Source organism: Capra hircus, chromosome 7 (genome assembly GCF_001704415.2).
Source record: "Capra hircus breed San Clemente chromosome 7, ASM170441v1, whole genome shotgun sequence".
NCBI lineage: Eukaryota > Metazoa > Chordata > Mammalia > Artiodactyla > Bovidae > Capra > Capra hircus.
The window spans coordinates 87,784,111-87,802,996 of record NC_030814.1 but is presented as its reverse complement, the minus strand read 5'-3'; the positions used below and the strand labels follow the sequence as shown (position 1 = coordinate 87,802,996).

At 36.4% G+C, this 18,886-nt stretch overlaps 1 protein-coding gene across 2 annotated transcripts in view; it reads left to right on the top strand.

The window, feature by feature from the left end:
* Window positions 1–18,886, top strand: part of FNIP1 (folliculin interacting protein 1) — a 122,559-nt gene that overhangs the window by 65,410 nt on the left and 38,263 nt on the right. The window contains exons 6-11 of one of the 2 annotated variants that reach the window (XM_018050722.1): window positions 865–953; window positions 5,163–5,246; window positions 6,399–6,470; window positions 7,511–7,646; window positions 11,931–12,132; window positions 16,161–16,246. In XM_018050722.1, coding sequence (XP_017906211.1) covers window positions 865–953; window positions 5,163–5,246; window positions 6,399–6,470; window positions 7,511–7,646; window positions 11,931–12,132; window positions 16,161–16,246 — 669 coding nt within the window. The remainder of the gene's footprint in view (window positions 1–864; window positions 954–5,162; window positions 5,247–6,398; window positions 6,471–7,510; window positions 7,647–11,930; window positions 12,133–16,160; window positions 16,247–18,886) is intronic. The other variant, XM_018050723.1, reaches the window with a different exon arrangement.

Below are 18,886 nucleotides of genomic sequence, written 5' to 3'. Positions count from 1 at the left end.
TTTAAGATCTGCAAAGTATGAAAGCTAATAGGCTGCTTTTAGGACTGCAGCGTAAATTCAGATTTTCTTCTATCCCTTAAGTTTGAAAGTTAATGGTAGCCAGATTTTCCCTTCTAGCTCTGTTGAAACATACCATGATTCGATACAATTAAATGTTGCAGAATAATTACTACCATAGCCTTAGCTAACACTGCCATTGTCACATAATTACCGTTTCTTTTTTCTATGGTGAGAATTTTTTAAGATTTACTCTGTTAGCAGCTTTCCAGTATTGATAATGTGGTATTATTAGTTAGTGGTACATTGACTCCCAGAACTTGTTAATTTTATAACTGAAAGTTTGTATCCTTTGACCATTATGTTCTCTTTTCCATTCCTCCCAATCCTTGGTAACCATCACTTTTTCATGTTTTTTTTTTTAATTTTTAAATTAAAATAAGTTTAAAATTTGTATTTATTTTAATTTTTTGGTTGTGCCTCATAGCTCCCAGTATGTTAGCTCTACATTCTGCAGGAACAACTATGTTGTTGCAAATGGCAGGCTTTCCTCTTTTTTCATGACTGAATACTAGTCCAGTGTCTATACACATACATAAACATGACAGTCTTTTTTATTCATTCACCTGTTGACAAACACTCGGGTGTAACTGTATTCCAATAAAATTTAATTTATAGAAACAGGCAGCAGGCTTAATTTAACCCTCATGCTGTACCCAACCCCTAATTTAAATGACTAATTTATAGTACTGATAGGGAAACTTAAATACAGTGTTTTACACTTAAAATTTTATTGAGGTATACAAAGAATTGCCATTAAGAGCATAAAATAGATTCGGTATTCATTTTTTTCCTCCTTCCCCTTAGGCTTCAAGACAGTCTTGAATTCATTAATCAGGACAACAGTACATTAAAAGCCGATAATACAGTCATTAATGGACTACTTGGAAATATAGGTAAAATGGTTTTGTATGTTTTGAAAATCTTCTTACTAATGTAGATCTCTTAGAACACCAAAGGATTTCAAATATTAGAAGTGGAAAAGGGATTTAAATTGCAAGTTTTATAATATTTGTATTATTTGAAAAATATGATTTTCTTATATTTGAAGTTAGTGTTTATTTTGTGTCTGAAAAAAGGGAACAGCTGAAGAAATATCTGATTTGTTTTTTGTTTTTAATTTTGATGCGTCTTGAAAAGTGCTTTTGTTGGGGTAAAAAGCCCTTACTAGTTCTCTTGAATAGTTCAGCTGAGGGAGACAGGGATTATACTTTCACCCTTTCCTTTTCTACAACCATATAAAGTAATTTTAAAATGGTGCTTGTTTTTGTGACTTGTAATTCAGATGAGCAGATATTCAAAATTTGATGTTTCTTAAGAGAACATTTGGTAATTTGGTTAGTTTGTTTTTATTATTTGAAAGTGAAAGTCTCTGAGTCGTGTCTGGCTCTACCACCCCATGGACTGTAGCCTGCCAAGCTCCTGTGTCCATGGAATTCATCAGGCAAGGATACTGGACTGGGTTGCCATGTCCTCCTCCAGGGGATCTTCCCAACCTAGGAATCAAACCCATTACAGGCGGATTCTTTACCAATTGAGCCACCAGGAAAGCCCAGGAATACTGGAGTGAGTAGCCTGTCCCTTCTCCAGGAGATCTTCCCGACCCAGGAATTGAACTGGGGTCTCCTGCATTGCAGGCAGATTCTTTACCAACTGAGCTACTGGGGAAGCCATTTGTTATTTAAGTTCAGCATTTTAAAGAGACAAACTATTTCTAAAATATCTGGTCCTTTGTTGTATCTTACAAAGATCAGCTAAATTACTTCTGACCATATTTCCAGTGCATAAAGAACTGTAGTGTGTCAGAGTAGACAGCAGTTAGCATAGGATGAATATTTTCCTCATTCCCTGTTTACTAAAAACTTTTATTTGTAATTTCAGTCAATAGATATCAGTTATACATGTTAGTTGAAAAGTTTTTTCTCCCAACTCTAACATTATAGCATTATATATTTTTAATAACTCATGTTCATTCAAATAGCAACCATTTATTAACTACCTACTGTGGGCTAGTTACAATGTATGGCATGTGATTTAGAAAGCATGCATTTTATAGAAAAATAGAAGTTCTACTTTTTCTTAACTCGATTATTTCATTCATTTTAATAAAGTAAAAATATGACAGAAGTGCTTTTTTTAAATAATTTGACACTTTTCAAAGTTAAAGGGGCTTATTAAAAGCTGTTTAATAATACAAATCCATTATCACGTATAAAGGTAAAGTACACCATAGATGCTAGATATACTCAGCTTTTCTGTTTTAATATGGAATACAAAAGTAATACATTTAACAAAGCATAGACTTTTTCATGAACAGCTTTTTCTTGTACATTCTTAATTGAATCAAGGATCTTTGAATATCATTTCTTTTTTTCTTTAAATTTTCAATTAATCAGCAAATACTTATCAAGCGCTTATTATATGCCAGGCACTCTGCTAGGCCATGAGAAAACTGGTGAACACAGTTCCTGCCTCATTGGATTTATAGTTAGCGAAATTATATACTGTGATACTGTATTCAGTTACAGTATACTGTAGTTAATTCTTGGGTAAGAATAAGAGCATGATGTGTTAGAAATGAGCAGGAACACCGTGTTCAGTTTTAGAGAGTCAAAAAAGGCTTTCTTAAATAAGTGAGCTTAAACTTGAAGAATTTGCCTGACAGTTGGGAGAAGAAATGTCCTAGGAAAAAGGAATAGTATGTTCATAGACCTAAGTGCAGTAGGTACAGTGAATGTAGAGAGTGTGAATACATCAGTGTGGGTGGAGCACGGTGTGAATATGAGTTAAAGGAAGTGAAAAGAAGTAAAGAAATGAGCACGAGTCAGATCATGACGGAGATAGTGGGCCGCCACACTGAGAAGTTTCAAGTTATTCTTTGAGCAGTTGGGTGCCAGGAAGAATGTGTTAGTTTGGGTCTTCCACCTGATTTTTAACAGGTCCCAAAATAAGATTAAACATGCACAGATTTTAGTATTAATAAATAATAACATTTATTATTATTTCATGAGAGAAATAAAGAGGAAGCTGGGAAGGGTTCAGAGAGCCCTCAGATTATGGTGTAAGTTTGACCTTAATTGAAGGAGAGGAATAAAAGCTTGAGTGGACATGTTTTAGCATGCCACACTAGTCCAGGGAAGGTTTGATAAGGCTGTGGACAAGTCTTTGAGTTATACTTGGTTGTCAGAAGTGACCCATGTCTTGCTAAAGTGGGCTTTACCTTGTTATACCTGCTGTCTTCAGTCATTGACTAGGAGCAGGCTATGGGGTATGTGACCTTGCCCAAATCTGGCAATGGATTTAAAAACACAGCAGCTGGGGTGCTTGGCCAATTTCCATTCTTATAGCTGGAGAGCTTTGTGGTGCATTCTCAAGGCCACCACAGAGGAGTTTTCAGAATATAGAAACATGATCAGGTCAGATTTGTATCTGCAAAAGAATATTCTAATTGCTTTGGGAAAGGACTCAGATGAGCCAGTGGGATTGAGAAAAGACCCATATTAGAAGACTGCTTATAATAGTCCAGTGACACATAATGGGGACCTAGAATAAGATTGTGTCAGTGAGGATAAAGAGTTGTTGAGAAGTTTGTTGGGAGAAGTACACCAGTAATAAAATGTAATCCCATGAAAGGGTTGCAGGGTCCCTGAAGAGGGTGCTTGGACCACATTTTAAGAACTGTTGAACTACAGGATTAGATATATGGGGAGAAGGGAAAAGAGTTCTGACAGTATTTAAATGTTGATGGAAAAGGTTTGTAAGGAAAATGAGGTTGGAAATAGAGGTGATACTGGTAAAGTAAAATTTTTGAAGGGTCTAGCTGATTTAGAATTAGCTTTGAAAGGGAGGGAGAGAGACCCATCTTGGGATTTTTCACTAAGGCCTCGCACAAAGAAAGGCTTGCATGATGTTACCTATTATTACTGCTCAGGCAGGAAGGAGGCAGGGATGAGTAAGAATTAAGTCTGGAGATAGCAGTGTAGGAAAACGAGAGTTCCCATATGGTGATTCTTGTTGTGTACTCACATATACATACGCATACTGTAGGAGACAAAGTCATATACTCAGAGTAAGGAAGAGTAAGGAATGAGATTAAAGAGAGCAGGTAAGTTTTGAGGTAAATAGGAAAAGTTGAAGGAAGAACTGAACAATGAAACATGGAAGGATTGCTGCACATTCGCTGTAATTATAGAAACTCTTGTTATAGAAAAATACCTGTTAACAATTTAAAAATGCATTTGTCACTTTTTTAAAACAGTAAAGCTGTCAGTTCTGTCCTGGATCAACCTCCTAGGTGGCTCTTCAGGCCATCTGGACTAACCCTAACTAATAAGTAACTCAGGTGCTTGCTTTCAGGCTCTAATGTTACGCTCTCTTGGTCTTCAGACTCTTGCCTTCTCTTGGTCAAGTGTGTGGCAGCTACTGCCTTGAGCAGCTGGGAGTCTGGCCCTGACAGGTGCATTGGCTTTCCTGCTTCCATAGTGGCTGACCTCTGCTCTAGGAGCTCTGGTTTCTCCCATTAATTTATAATTTAGCACTAGTTTAGAAAAATCAGATCCATACTTATTTGTCAGTAGACCGCTTTTCTTTATTTGCCCTTTGTTTTATGTTGTGTACAGTTTTTTTAGCCAAGCGCTTAGGAGGTTTTCTTCTTAATTTTAGTTACATAGTACTATAATATTAAAATTGATTTTTTAAAGGATAAATTCATTTGGCAAATATCAAATTATGTATATAACATCACTGTGCTTTTTTAATCTTTAAAAATATTGTTTTAGATGAGAAAGGATTGAACATTTAAAATAATTTTTACCTTATATAGTGGAAGCTTATAAAATAATTTTTACCTTACATAGTGGAAGCTTATTTTATTACTGTATGTGGACTTAATAGGCATGAAATTGTTACGGTGTCATAAGCCATGGCCAGAGGGAAACCATCCTGTTTCAAAAATAGGAAGTCAGCTTGAATTATTCTTACTTAAAGATTTCCATTCATATCTGTTGGTCTGCTTTTGTGCTGCCTTAGCTCACCTTTTATTCCTGACGCATTGTGGCTTCTCTAACAGCCCTCTTTCATATGTATTTTACGTTTTTGCCGTGTAGGTCTTTCACAGTTCTGCAGCCCCAGGCGGGCGTTCTCTGAACAGGGTCCGCTCCGCCTGATCAGGAGCGCCTCTTTCTTTGCAGGTTTGCCATGTGCTGTGTGGGTAGACTAGTTGGTGTGCCCCAGCGGCTAGAATTCATAGTTATGCTGTGGAAACAAGAGAGTAGAGAAATGCATTTGGGGAAGGTGTGCAGTTAAGAACTTAATATCTTTCTATTGAATATGTTGTTAAGGTTTCCAGAAACTAACTTATGAGTAGAAATGACATTTTCATGAAATTTCAGTTTGTGATTTCTTGACTTATTATGTAATAATGATTTTAACTTTAGAATCCTAAACCAAAATATAGTATGAACATTATTTCTTAAAATACCAGTTGAATTTCTAATGTGATACTATCTTGTTTCCATGGCTGAGTAGCTTTTGTATCATATAGTTCATCAATCACAGAAAATACTGTTGTTGTGCAATTTCTGATCTACACTATTCCATAAAAATGATTTCTCTTGGAGCTAAGATTCAGATGAACAAGCACCATTATATTCTATAAAAGACATCTCTGACTATATTTGTTTATATTGATATCACTAAATAGATGATTGTAGACTGTGTTCATGCTTCTGTATCCAGGAAGTTGTATCCAACTTCCTGTTTTAATTAGTATGTATTTTTCTTAGAAATATAAACAATGTATATACAGTATAGAAAATTTGGAAAATACGAGAAATAGGCAAAAAATATGTATTAGCCATCTTGTCAACCAGAAATACCTCCTTAGTTTTTGTTTGTTTTAAAACGAAATTGGGATTATACTGTTCAGTTTTCTTAATTTTTATTATAGAAGTTTAAAGCATACATTTATATAGACAGAACAGTAGATTAACCATCATATGCCAATCACTTAGCCTCAGCAGCCATTGTTCTTACTGGTCAGTAGCTCGCCTTTTTATCATGTAGTAGTATATTGTGAATATATTCATGTCATTGAATGTGCTTCTAAAATGCTTATTTTAGTCACCCTTTGCTTCTTTATATATTATGTCACAGATTGTTTACACATAGATCTCAAAGCTTGTTCAACTGAAGAATAGCTCTTGGTGTTGGGTTTGTGCCATGCTATTGAAAAAAATAAAGGAATGCAATGAGATGAGCATGATTTAGTTTGCTATTTTAAAAGGAACATCAACCTGAACAGCACTATGTTTTATAAGTCACACTTTTGTCTTGATTCACAGTTCACAGCAACCCAATGGACATGCCTGGAAGAGACCTGAATGAGGACAGAGACAGTGGCATAGCACGCTCTGGTAATGATAGGTTCATGTGTTAATCCGGTTTTTATGAGATCACTGTTACCTGACATTGATTTCCTTTTTAATCTGTTTTAATCATTTAATTTTATGTGTACAGTTCGTTGGTGTTGATATTAGCCTAACGAGAATTGTAGAAACAGCAGAGATGAGTATTTTAAATTAAATTTTTTTTCATGTTTAATAGTAAAAATGTGCCTGTTGGAACATGGCCTGGATGAATACACACTCAGTCAGAAAAATAATATTGCTCAAGAGACTACTTAAATAGCATAGTAGAAAAAATACATTTGCTTACATCTGTTTTCTCCCTCCTGCTGCTGCTAAGTCGCTTCAGTCGTGTCCGACTCTGTGCGACCCCATAGACGGCAGCCCACCAGCCTCCCCCGTCCCTGGGATTCTCCAGGCAAGAACACTGGAGTGGGCTGCCATCTCCTTCTCCGTGTTTTCTCCTAACTGGGTTTAAAATGTCAGACTGTCTCTTGCCCAGAGAAACTTAGGTATTTTGAACCAGTGTTATACATATTTCTTTGAGATATGTACTCTTCCAAAATTTGTCTGACGAAGTTTTATTGAAACATTCTGAGGATTTAAGAAAAAACAAAAAAACACCCACTCAGATTATATCCTTAAAGAGCACAGGTTCTAATGAGAGATTAGCGAGAAAAATAATCTTAGTTTATTGTATGAGGTGTTCTGAGATAAACCTGTGCAGAGAGGTTCATCTAAGCTTGGAGACAGTGTCATCACCAAAGGAATAAAGATTTATTTCAAAATAGCATTTTCTTCTGGAGTGGGGTGGGAAAAAGTGAGGATGGCAAAAGGATATCAGGATCTCTTGCTGAATCACTTTTATTAAGTGATTTTTTTTCTGGGACCTTGCTCCAACAATGATATATATTTTTTTTAATGGAGATTTTAGAGCTTCATTCAGCAAAATGGAAATTTTGAGTCACCGTTTAAATTTATTAAAAAGAAATGTGTTCCTGTTTTTAGTTATTATTAACTTTGTACTTGTTCTTATTCTGACTTGACAGCATCTCTCAGCAGCTTGCTTATTACACCATTTCCCTCTCCAAACTCCTCACTTACCCGAAGTTGTGCCAGCAGCTACCAGCGACGCTGGCGACGTAGCCAAACAACAAGTTTAGAGAATGGGGTATTTCCTAGATGGTAAGTTGGAACTTTTACTTTACCACAAGATTGAATAGTTCCTTAAACACAATTTTGTATGTTAAGAGCCTGGACATGTATTTAGTATTTTTAAAGTCTGCAACTGGAAAATTTTAAAGTGTATTACTTTTTTAAAAATTGTGTTATGTTATGCATAACATACAATATACCATTTTAACCATTATTATCAGTGTAGTTCAGTGGTGTTAAGTACCTTCACATTGTTGTGCATCCATGACCATTCACATTCAGAACTTTTTTTATCTCCCCCAACTGAACCCTGCATGAGTCCATGGGATCGCAAAGAGCGGATCACGACTGAGCGACTGAACTGAACTGAACCTCTGTAGACATTAGGCAGTAATTCCCCCATTCCTTCCTCCCTTTACCCCTGGCCGCTACTATGCAACTTTTTCTTTTTAAATTTGACTACATATCGTTTAAGTGGAATCATAATTTATCCTTATATACCCAGAAGTGGAATTCCTGCATTGTATCGTAATTCTTTGTTTTTGAGGAACTGCTATATTTTTCACCAAAACGCCCCACTGTTTTACTTACATTCTCACTAAAAATGGCCAGGGTTTTTTTTTTTTTAATTGTGCCAAGCTGCATGATGGATCTTAGTTCTCTGACTAGGGATTGAATCTGTGCCCCTTTCATTGGAAGCATGAAGTCCTAACTGGTGGACTGCCAGGGAATTTCACTCCCCCGTCCCACCTCTTCACCCCCCCGCCCGACCACTAGAAATGCGCAAGAGTTCTAATTTCTTCACATCCTCATCAGTAGTTAATTTCCATTTTTTTAAATTAATAACCATCTGTATGGGTGTAGAATGATATCTCATTGTAATTTTGATTTGCATTTCTCTAATAGCTAGTGATATTGTTTTCATATGCTTATTGGCCATGTTTATGTTTTCTTTGGAGATATGTCTGTTCAGACGTGTATTGTTGTTGTTGTGGTAGTTCTTTATATACGAATGAATATCAATCCCTTATCAGATACATGTTTTGAAATATTTTATACCATTCCATTGGTTGCCATTTTATTTTGTTGATACGACTTTGCTACTTGTGCGTTTGTGTTCAGTCACTCAGTCGTATCTGACTCTGGACTCTGTGACCCTATGGACTGTAGCCCGCCAGGCTCCTCTGTCCGTGAGATTTCCCAAGCAAGAATACTGGAGTGGGTTGCCATTCCCTCCTCCAGATCTTCCTGACCCAGGGCTTGAACCTGCATCTCCTACACTGGCAGCCAGATTCTTTATCACTGAGCTACCTGGGAAACTGCTTTAGATACACAGTTCAATTCAGTTCAGTTCAGTTCAGTCGCTCAGTTGTGTCCGACTCTGCGACTCCATGAATCGCAGCACGCCAGGCCTCCCTGTTCATCACCAGCTCCCGGAGTTCACTCAGACTCACGTCCATCGGGTCAGCGATGCCATCCAGCCATCTCATCCTCGGTCGTCCCCTTCTCCTCCTGCCCCGAATCCTTCCCAGCATCAGAGTCTTTTCCAATAAGTCAGCTCTTGGCAAGAGGTGGCCAAAGTACTGGAGCTTCAGCTTTAGCATCATTCCTTCCAAAGAAATCCCAGGGTTGATCTCCTTCAGAATGGACTGGTTGGATCTCCTTGCAGTCCAAGGGGCTCTCAAGAGTCTTCTCCAACACCACAGTTCAAAAGCATCAGTTCTTTGGCGCTCAGCCTTCTTCACAGTCCAACTCTCACATCCATACATGACCACAGGAAAAACCATAGCCTTGACTAGACGGACCTTAGTCGGCAAAGTAATGTCTCTGCTTTTGAATATGCTATCTAGGTTGGTCATAACTTTTCTTCCAAGGAGTAAGCGTCTTTTAATTTCATGGCTGCAGTCACCATCTGCAGTGATTTTGGAGCCCAAAAAAATAAAGTCTGACACTGTTTCCACTGTTTCCCCATCTATTTCCCATAAAGTGATGGGACCAGATGCCATGATCTTCGTTTTCTGAATGTTGTGCTTTAAGCCAACTTTTTCGCTCTCCTGTTTGACTTTCATCAAGAGGCTTTTTAGCTCCTCTTCACTTTCTGCCATAAGGGTGGTGTCATCTGCATATCTGAGGTTATTGATATTTCTCCCAGCAATCTTGATTCCAGCTTGTGTTTCTTCCAGTCCAGCATTTCTCGTGATGTACTCTGCATATAAGTGAAATAAGCACAGTGACAATATACAGCCTTGACGTACTCCTTTTCCTATTTGGAGCCAGTGTGTTGTTCCATGTCCAGTCTAACTGTTGCTTCCTGACCTGCATACAGATTTCTCAAGAGGCAGGTCAGGTGGTCTGGTATTCCCATCTCTTTCAGAATTTTCCACAGTTTATTGTGATCCACACAGTCAAAGGCTTTGGCATAGTCAATAAAGCAGAAATAGATGTTTTTCTGGAACTCTCTTGCTTTCTCGATGATCCAGTGGATGTTGGCAATTTGATCTCTGGTTCCTCTGCCTTTGCTAAAACCAGCTTGAACATCAGGGGGTTCACGGTTCACGTACTGCTGAAGCCTGGATTGGAGAGTTTTGATCATTACTTTACTAGCATGTGAGATGAGTGCAATTGTGTGGTAGTTTGAGCATTCTTTGGCATTGCCTTTCTTAGGGATTGGAATGAAAACTGACCTTTTCCAGTCCTGTGGCCACTGCTGAGTTTTCCAAATTTGCTGGCATATTGAGTGCAGCACTTTCACAGCATCATCTTTCAGGATTTGAAATAGCTCAACTGGAATTCCATCACCTCCACTAGCTTTGTTCATAGTGACGCTTTCTAAGGCCCACTTGACTTCACATTCCAAGATGTCTGGCTCTAGATTAGTGAATACATCATCATGATTATCTGGGTCGTGAAGATCTTTTTTGTACACAGCAGTTCTTAATTTCTGTGTTGCCCGATTTATTTTTTTCCTTTGCTGCCTTACTTTTGGTGTTATCCTGAACATGAAAGTGAAGTCGCTCAGTCATGTCCGACCCTCAGCGACCTCATGGACTGCAGCCTTCCAGGCTCCTCCATCCATGGGATTTTCCAGGCAAGAAATCACTGCCAAATCAAACATCATGAAGCTTTTATCCTATATTTTCTTTTAAAGGTTTTATAGTTTTAACTCTTCTGTTTTGGTCATTGGTCCATTTATTGCATGCTTTGATATTCTAGTTTTTTATGTTTCTATTCAGGCCAATTAATTCATTCTTAAAATTTTGTTTTTAATCTATGTTAAGTATAAGTAAAGATGATGAAGCTTGATTCCTTTTTTATTCACTCCCTTTATTCCTTCATCTTTGACTTTACTTCTGGAATCAAAAGGGGAGAAGTAGATTCTTGAACAGTGAAGAGATTACACTCGTCTATAAACCTTGAAATTCAGGCTCTTTTAGGTTGGTTTTGCACTGGAGTTACTTACTTTTTTTAAGTTCAGTTTAGTCGCTCAGTTGTGTCTGATTCTTTGCGACCCCATGGACTGCAGCACGCCAGGCCTCTCTTGTCTATCACCAACTCCCAAAGTTTACTCAGATTCACGTCCATTGAGTTGGTGATGCCATCCAACCATATCATCCTCTGTCACCCCCTTTTCCTCCCACCTTCAGTCTTTCCCAGCATCAGGGTCTTTTCCAGTGAGTCAGTTCTTTGTATCAGCTGGCCAAAGTATTGGAGTTTCAGCATCAGCATCAGTCCTACCAATGAATATTCAGGAGTGATTTCCTTTAGGATGGACTGGTTTGATCTCCCTGCAGTCCAAGGGACTCTGAAGAGTCTTCTCCAACACCGCAGTTCAAAAGCATCAATTCTTCGGCACTCAACTTCCTTTATAGTCCAACTCTTACATCCATACACGACTACTGGAAAAACCATACCTTGATTGGTTGGACCTTTGTTGGTAAAATAATGTCTTTGTTTTTTAATATGCTGTCTAGGTTGGTCATAACTTTTCTTCCAGGGAGCAAGTGTCTTTTAATTTCATGGCTACAGTCACCATCTGCAGTGATTTTGGAGCCCCCCAAAATTAAGTCTGTCACTGTTTCCATAATTGAACAAAAATGTTTCCAATCTGACTCTGTTAAAGTTTCTTAGAAAAATATGAATATAAAGGAATAGCCAGTATATTTCTCAAAGATATATATAATTGATATGAATTATATTTACTTGATAAAACACTACAAGACCTTTAGTTTGTCTACATTTAATTACCAAGGAGATTGAATTGTGAATTTAATCATTTTCATATTTTTAAAATTCAAAAAAAAATTTATCTTTAAGGTCTGTAGAAGAAAGCTTTAATCTGTCAGATGAAAGCTGTGGCCCTAACCCAGGAATTGTGAGGAAAAAGAAGATTGCAATTGGGGTAATCTTTTCATTATCCAAAGACGAAGATGAAAGTAACAAGTTTAATGAATTCTTTTTTTCACATTTTCCTCTGTTTGAAAGCCACATGAACAAATTAAAGAGTGCAATAGAACAGGTAAGCATAACCATGTTTATGGTTTGTTTTTATTTTTTATTTTCCTTTGAATCTTATTCTCTTGCTTAAGCATTGTCTTTATTCATTTGGCAGAGAAATTAACAGACTCTGTGCAGGTACCCTACAAAGTGACCTGGGAGACGCAAAGTAGACTTCAGTTCTTTTTTTTTTTATTAAACTTTTTATTGTGTATTGGGGTATAGCCAATTTAACAATGCTATGATAATTTTAGGTGAAGAGCAAAGGGATTCAGCCATACATATATGTATCCATTCTCCAAAACTCCCCTCCCATCCAGGCTGCCACATAATATTGACTTTAGCTCTTTTTAAGGAGCTTTTTGCCTAAAAAAAGATCTAAGGTCATTTATCCATTCAATAAATAAATATTTGAGGGCCTGTAATGTGGCAGGCCTCTTCTAGCAACTGAGGATAAGAGTGGAAAAAAGCAACTCTCTAGATCATGGGGCAGCAAATAAACAAATGAATGTATAAGATTTTAGATGGTAATAAGTACTATGAAGAAAAAGAAGAGAAAGGTTTTAAAGGAGTGCTGGATGGAGGATTACAAATTTTTATAGGATCGTCAAGAAAGCTCCTGATAAAGTCACATATGACCCAGAGATACAGAGGAAATTTGGTATAACCGTCTGAGACAAGAACTTTACAGGTAGAGGGAAAGAAGTAAGCCTGATGCTTGAGCATCAGTAAGGAGGAGTAAGGAGGCCAAGATGGCTAGGTTAGAAGTCGGACTAAGTGATGTAGGGCCTTACAGGATACCATTGTATGAGCATGGGCATATGCACTTAAGAAAGATAGGAAGCCATGGGAGTGTTTTGAGCAGGAAAATGACATGATTCATGAGAATCAGTCTTACTGTTGGTGGAGAAAGATTTTCCAGGGGTGATGTTGGATGCTTTGGAATCAGTTACAAGGCTGTTGCTGCTGCTGCTGCTAAGTCTGGTCAGTCGAGTCTGACTCTGTGCAACCCCATAGATGGCAGCCCAACAGGCTCCTCTGTCCCTGGGATTCTCCAGGTAAGAACACTGGAGTGGGTTGCCATTTCCTTCTCCATTGCATGAAAGTGAAAAGTGAAAGTGAAGTCATTCAGTCGTGTCCGACTCCTAGCGACCCCATGGACTATAGCCTAACAGACTCCTCTGTCCATGGGATTCTCCAGGCAAGAGGACTGGAGTGGGTTGCCATTGCTGTCTCCAAGTTACAAGACTATTGAAATATAATTCAAGTGAGAGATGATGGGTAGTCCAACCAGTTTCATGATGGAATTGGTGAGAAATGGTTGGATTCTGGATATATTTGAAAATAGAGCTAATGAGATTAGCTGATGGACTGAGTTGGAGCTGTAAAAGGAAGAATCATGGAGATGGACTGGGATTTTTCTTCTGAGCAGTAAGATGGATGGAATTGCCAGAACTAAAATGGGAAAACTACAAATGGAACAGGTTTGGTGGAGGAAGATCAGGAGTTTGTTTGTGATGCCTCCTGGACATCCAGGTAATTGTGAGTCTAGAGTTTAGGGTCCAGGCTGAGCAGTCACCAGTATATAGATGGTATTTTAATCTGAGAAGCTGATTGAGAGGGAGAGGAGATCCTAATTTGTGGGGCATTTCAGTGGTTAAATTTGGAGGAGCTGAGAACTAGCCAGGGAGACTAAGGATTGCCCATTTAAATAGAAGGAAAAACAAGAGAGTACTTTCAGTGTAAGCCTGGTGAAGAAAGTGGTCGGAGAAGGTAGGAGTGATCAATTCTGTCAAATGCTGCTGATAGTGCATGTAATAAATTGATGTAAAGAAAATTGTGAATATAAGAACGTAAGAGTAAATAAAAAAGAAGGAAAACCATAGTGTTTAAGGAGTTCATAGGGAAGAAAAATGACTTCCTTCTGGGAAGATATTTCATTTGGACTGCATCTTAAAGGAGTTGTAGAATTTTTTAAACATAATGCTTTGAAAAATGGATACAGCAGAGTAACAGGGAAAATTGCTATCGTTGCCACCCAAAGATAACTCATTAACATTTTGCTGAAACTGTTACTCAGACCTTTTCTATGCGTATTGTATTTTACTTGATTGGGACTGTGCTGTGTTCATATTGTTTTTATTATGTGCCTGTTTTGAAAAATTCATCCTTGTTAACATGTACATTTCTCATTATAAATGGTTCTTAAATACATTTTAGTGGCTTCCCTCCATTTAAGTTAATTAGGCCATATCTGCTTTTTCTCAGCTATAGCTACACTTCAGTTAACATCTTGGTGAATTTTCCAGATTATGTTTTATGAGATTCCTATAAGTTGAATCATTGAAAATAACTATATTTCTTAATCCTTGTGACAAAATTCAGAAAGGAAAGGATACAGTGAGTAGTAGTAATTGGTGTGGCTAACAGAGTTAATGTGGACCAGATCGCAAGGAGTCTAGAATGCTTGCAAGGATTTTTGACTTTGTTAGACTGTCTTCAAATTGTGCTCTAAGGTTATTGTGGCAGCGTGTTTGAAAGAGACTAGTAAAAGAAACAAGAGATGCAGGAGCAATTAGAATGGTCTAGAAAGCAGAGGGTACATTTCAGTAACTCGTTAGTGCCTGAGGATCATGTGCCTCTAAAGAAGGCACTATGTTAGTTATTCACATTAAATCTGTTAAAAGACAAATAGATCATTAGCAATACCTTTTTAGTGAGCGATGAGTAAAGTCCATCTTCGTTTCTCAGAAGTTCAACACTCCTGACATTTTCTTCAGTTTGCTACTGTGTTTTTTGTAGTCAGTTTTTGCCAAAGTCAGTACACAGAATATTAAGCCGTGGCTGAACTGACATTTCAGTTACAGGGAAAAGTGTTTAAACTTTGTGTAAAACTTGAAATAATCAAGCAATACAGAACTTGTTAGAGGTTACTTTTTAAATGTTTTAATGCTTTGTTCATTCTGCACCCTAAAGGGCACATTGCAGTTGTATATTTGTTCATGTTTTAACAACTCATTTCTTTATAAAACTGAAAGAGCTGAGTGAATACTTTCATATAAATGAATAGAAGTTATTCTATAGTTAATTAATCATAGACTATAGTAAACATTGAAACACCTACATAAGTTATATTCTAGGGCTGTTTTCAAATTATCACTTATTTATATTTTAAATGAAAAACTATAGATTCTGTTTCTGAGCACTGTGGGAGTTATTTCAAAGTCTGTACTACCTTTTGAGATCTATAATGTTAAATTTTTTTATTTCATAAAGTTAAGGAAGAATATTGCTCAATTCTAGCCAAAGAATATTTACTTCTTTATAAATTAGGAGTCTCTCAGCAGTTTGTGAAAACAAAAATTGTCACTTTTACCTTATGAAGCTTTCAGATGTATGATTCTAGCCTGAGGTAGTCTAACCTTCTCTTAAATATATATTTGAACATTTAAAAAATTAATGTGTAATTACATAAGTAATGTAGAATTACATTCTCTTTGAAAAACTTTTAAAAATTTCAAAGTTCTTTCGGATAACCATATTCTAATCCTGATCTTTTTGTCTACCTAAAGTAGGACTTCTCAACGTTGGCTAAGTGTCTTTTTAAGAAAGCAAACATTACTAATAACTTGAGATTTCTTTCAGTAGAATATTTATGTTTTAGGTTTAAAAAAAGGATTTACTTAACAGAACCACTGTTTATGGAATATTGGCGAAACTCAGGAGTTGTTGTTACTGAGTTAGCATTTTAGGATCTGTTTGGGAGAAAAGTTTTATGTAACTCAGAAACTGTCAACGTCAGATTCTTTGTGTTTTGATATTCTCTTTCAATTAAGAGGCCCAACGTCAGAAAAATTTGAATTTTATTATACTCATTAATGACCCAAAGTGCAAAAACAAGCCACTAGAAATATGTGTGCCTTCTTTATACATCTCTAGTTAAGAATGGTAGGTAAAATGTTATAGAAATATGTGATTTTGTCTTTTACTTTTTCCCCCCATATTTTGCCCATGGTCAGTATAAGAATTAACTATTTGATTGCTTTCAAGGCTATGAAAATGAGCCGGAGATCAGCTGATGCCAGTCAGAGGAGTTTGGCATATAATCGAATAGTTGATGCACTAAATGAATTCAGGTACATTTTCTCTAGCCTTTCATAATATAGAATTATTTCATGGTGTACACTGGAAAATTTACTTATTTTCTTTACTTACTCTGATAAAATATAATTCTTTGAACTTTTGTGTCCCATAGTCAAATGAGGGTGTAATTCAGTAGGCCATTGACTCCTTTTATTATTAAATATCAAAAGTGCTTGGAATTCAAGCACACTTGGGAGGAGTCAGTAGTATTGTTGCTAGCATTGGACCGCTATAACCAGAAGAGACCCTTGTTTTAGCAGAAATGTGCTTTGTCCTTTGTTGGGCTCCTAAATGTAGGGACTGGTTAAGTGACGGTAATCACACATTCTTAGATACATGGAATACAAAAATATACATGGATATAAGGAGTATGAACTTTGATGTTCCATATAACTTTGTTGCTTAATCCTTTCTCTAGCAGTATTTTCTGGCACAACAAAACTTGTTCCCTGAAGTTCAAGCAAGTGCTGTAACTGCACTGTAGTTAAGGCAAGGAAACATGTTGCATATGACCTTATGTCGGGAATCACACTAAGTGACTGATGTGTTTCTGTCTCAGAGAGATTCACTTCAGTTTTACTTTGTCCTCTTATATTCTCAGTCTTTCCTCCTTTACACTAGAGAAATAGTATAACATGTAGGGCAAGAACTCAAGACTTTAGTATCTAGACCTGTGGCTTTGCCTTTTATTATCCCTGATGACCTTGGGTGGATTTTTTAGCCTTTTCTTGACCCTTAGTTTTCTAACATAAAATCTGTGAATTCAATTTAGTGATGATTGAATAGATTGTTGTAAAGATAGAATAAAATAATATATGTAAAGTACTTAGCAGAATGCCCAACATTGATGTGATCACTATTATACATGCCAGATATAACCTATATCAGTGATTTTCAAAGGTCATTCATAGTTGATGTTCATAGTATTGCCAGATCTAAATTGATCCTGTTTTGCTACCTAAATAAATGTATTAAAAAATGAAACTTGATGCATTATTACCCTAAATGGGAAATCAACATCCTTTGCTATGATAAGTAAGCTATAAAATGCATGCATAATAATTAAAATTTAAAATATGTATCTGTGTACCACCTAAAGTTTATTCTCCAGTAGTCTATGTACCTCGCTTTTGTTCATTGGCTCGTCTTGTATGGCACCTTATTGGGTCAGGGATCTTCTGGATTATTTGTTTAAATATGAGTTACTGCATTTTGAAGTAAAAGGCTGTTTTAGCCTGTGATACTGCAAGATTGCTACTGTGAAACTGTAGACATGTCATGTGTATATATATATATATATTTTTTTTTTAATGGAAATGGCTAGGAAGTCATGTATTTAGTAAATTTGACAATAGGAGAACTCGTTTGTTTTCAACTTTGATCCTTTTATATTCTTAATTTTTCTCTTTTTGTGTTAAACCACAGTGAAAGTAAATCTGCTGTCCTCTTTTAATCCTCTCTCAAAGGAGAGATCTCATTGCTTCAGCCATATTCTAGAATCTTTGAATTTATGATGAAATAAAACATAAGATCATTAAGTTTCAGCCATGTTATACTCTAGAAGTATTATGATTTCACATTTACAATTTAGGTCTATGATCCATTTTTATTTATTTATCTTTTGTGAAAGCTATAAGGCCTTTGTCTAGGTGCGTATTTTTGTGTATGAATGTCCACTTGTTCCAGCATCATTTGTTGAAAAGTCTGTCTTTGCTTTGTATTACTTTTATTCCTTTATCAGGTATCAGTTGAATATATTTCAGGGGCTCTATTTTTGAGCTTTCTGTTTTATTGATCTATTTGTCTGTTCTTTCAGTAGTACCACGCCGTACTGATTAATGTAACTTTATAATAATTCTTAAAATCAGATTATATGAGTCCTCATGTTTGTTCTTTTCCTACAGTGTTGTGTTGACTATTCTGGATCATTTGCCTCTCCAAACTTTATCAAATCTCCAACACATCAGTTTGTTGATATTTACAAAATAACTTACTGGGATTTTGATTGAGATTGCATTGAAACTAGATTGGGAAAAGTTGACATCTCACCAATAGTAATACTTCCTGTCCATTAACATGAAATAGCTTGCTCTTTATTTGTATGTTCTCTGATTTCTTTAATCAGAGTTTTATGATTTTCCTCCTGTAAATCTTATACATTTAAAAATTTATGCGTAAATATCTCAGGGTGGTTTTTTTGGTTGTTAATATTGGTGATACCTTGTTTATAATTTCAAATTTCAACTGTTCATTGATGATACATAAGAAATCAATTGACTTTTATATATTAACCTTATATTACGCAGCCTTGTTATAACTGCTTATTAATTCTAGGAGATTTTTGCCATTTCTTTAAAATTTTCTGCATAAGTGCTCATCTGTGAATAGAGACAGATTTATATGTCTTCCATCCCAATCTGTTTACCTCTAATTTCTTTTTCTTGCCTTACTGGATTAGCAAGGGCTTCCAGTATGATGTAGAAAAGCAATGATGAGAAGGTTCATCCTTACGTTATACCAGATCTGAATGAAAAAGCTTCAACTTTTTCACCATTAAATATGAAGTTAAGTTTCTTACACAGTCTATCAAACTGAAGAAGTTCCCTCTTTATTCCTGGCTTGCTGAGATATTA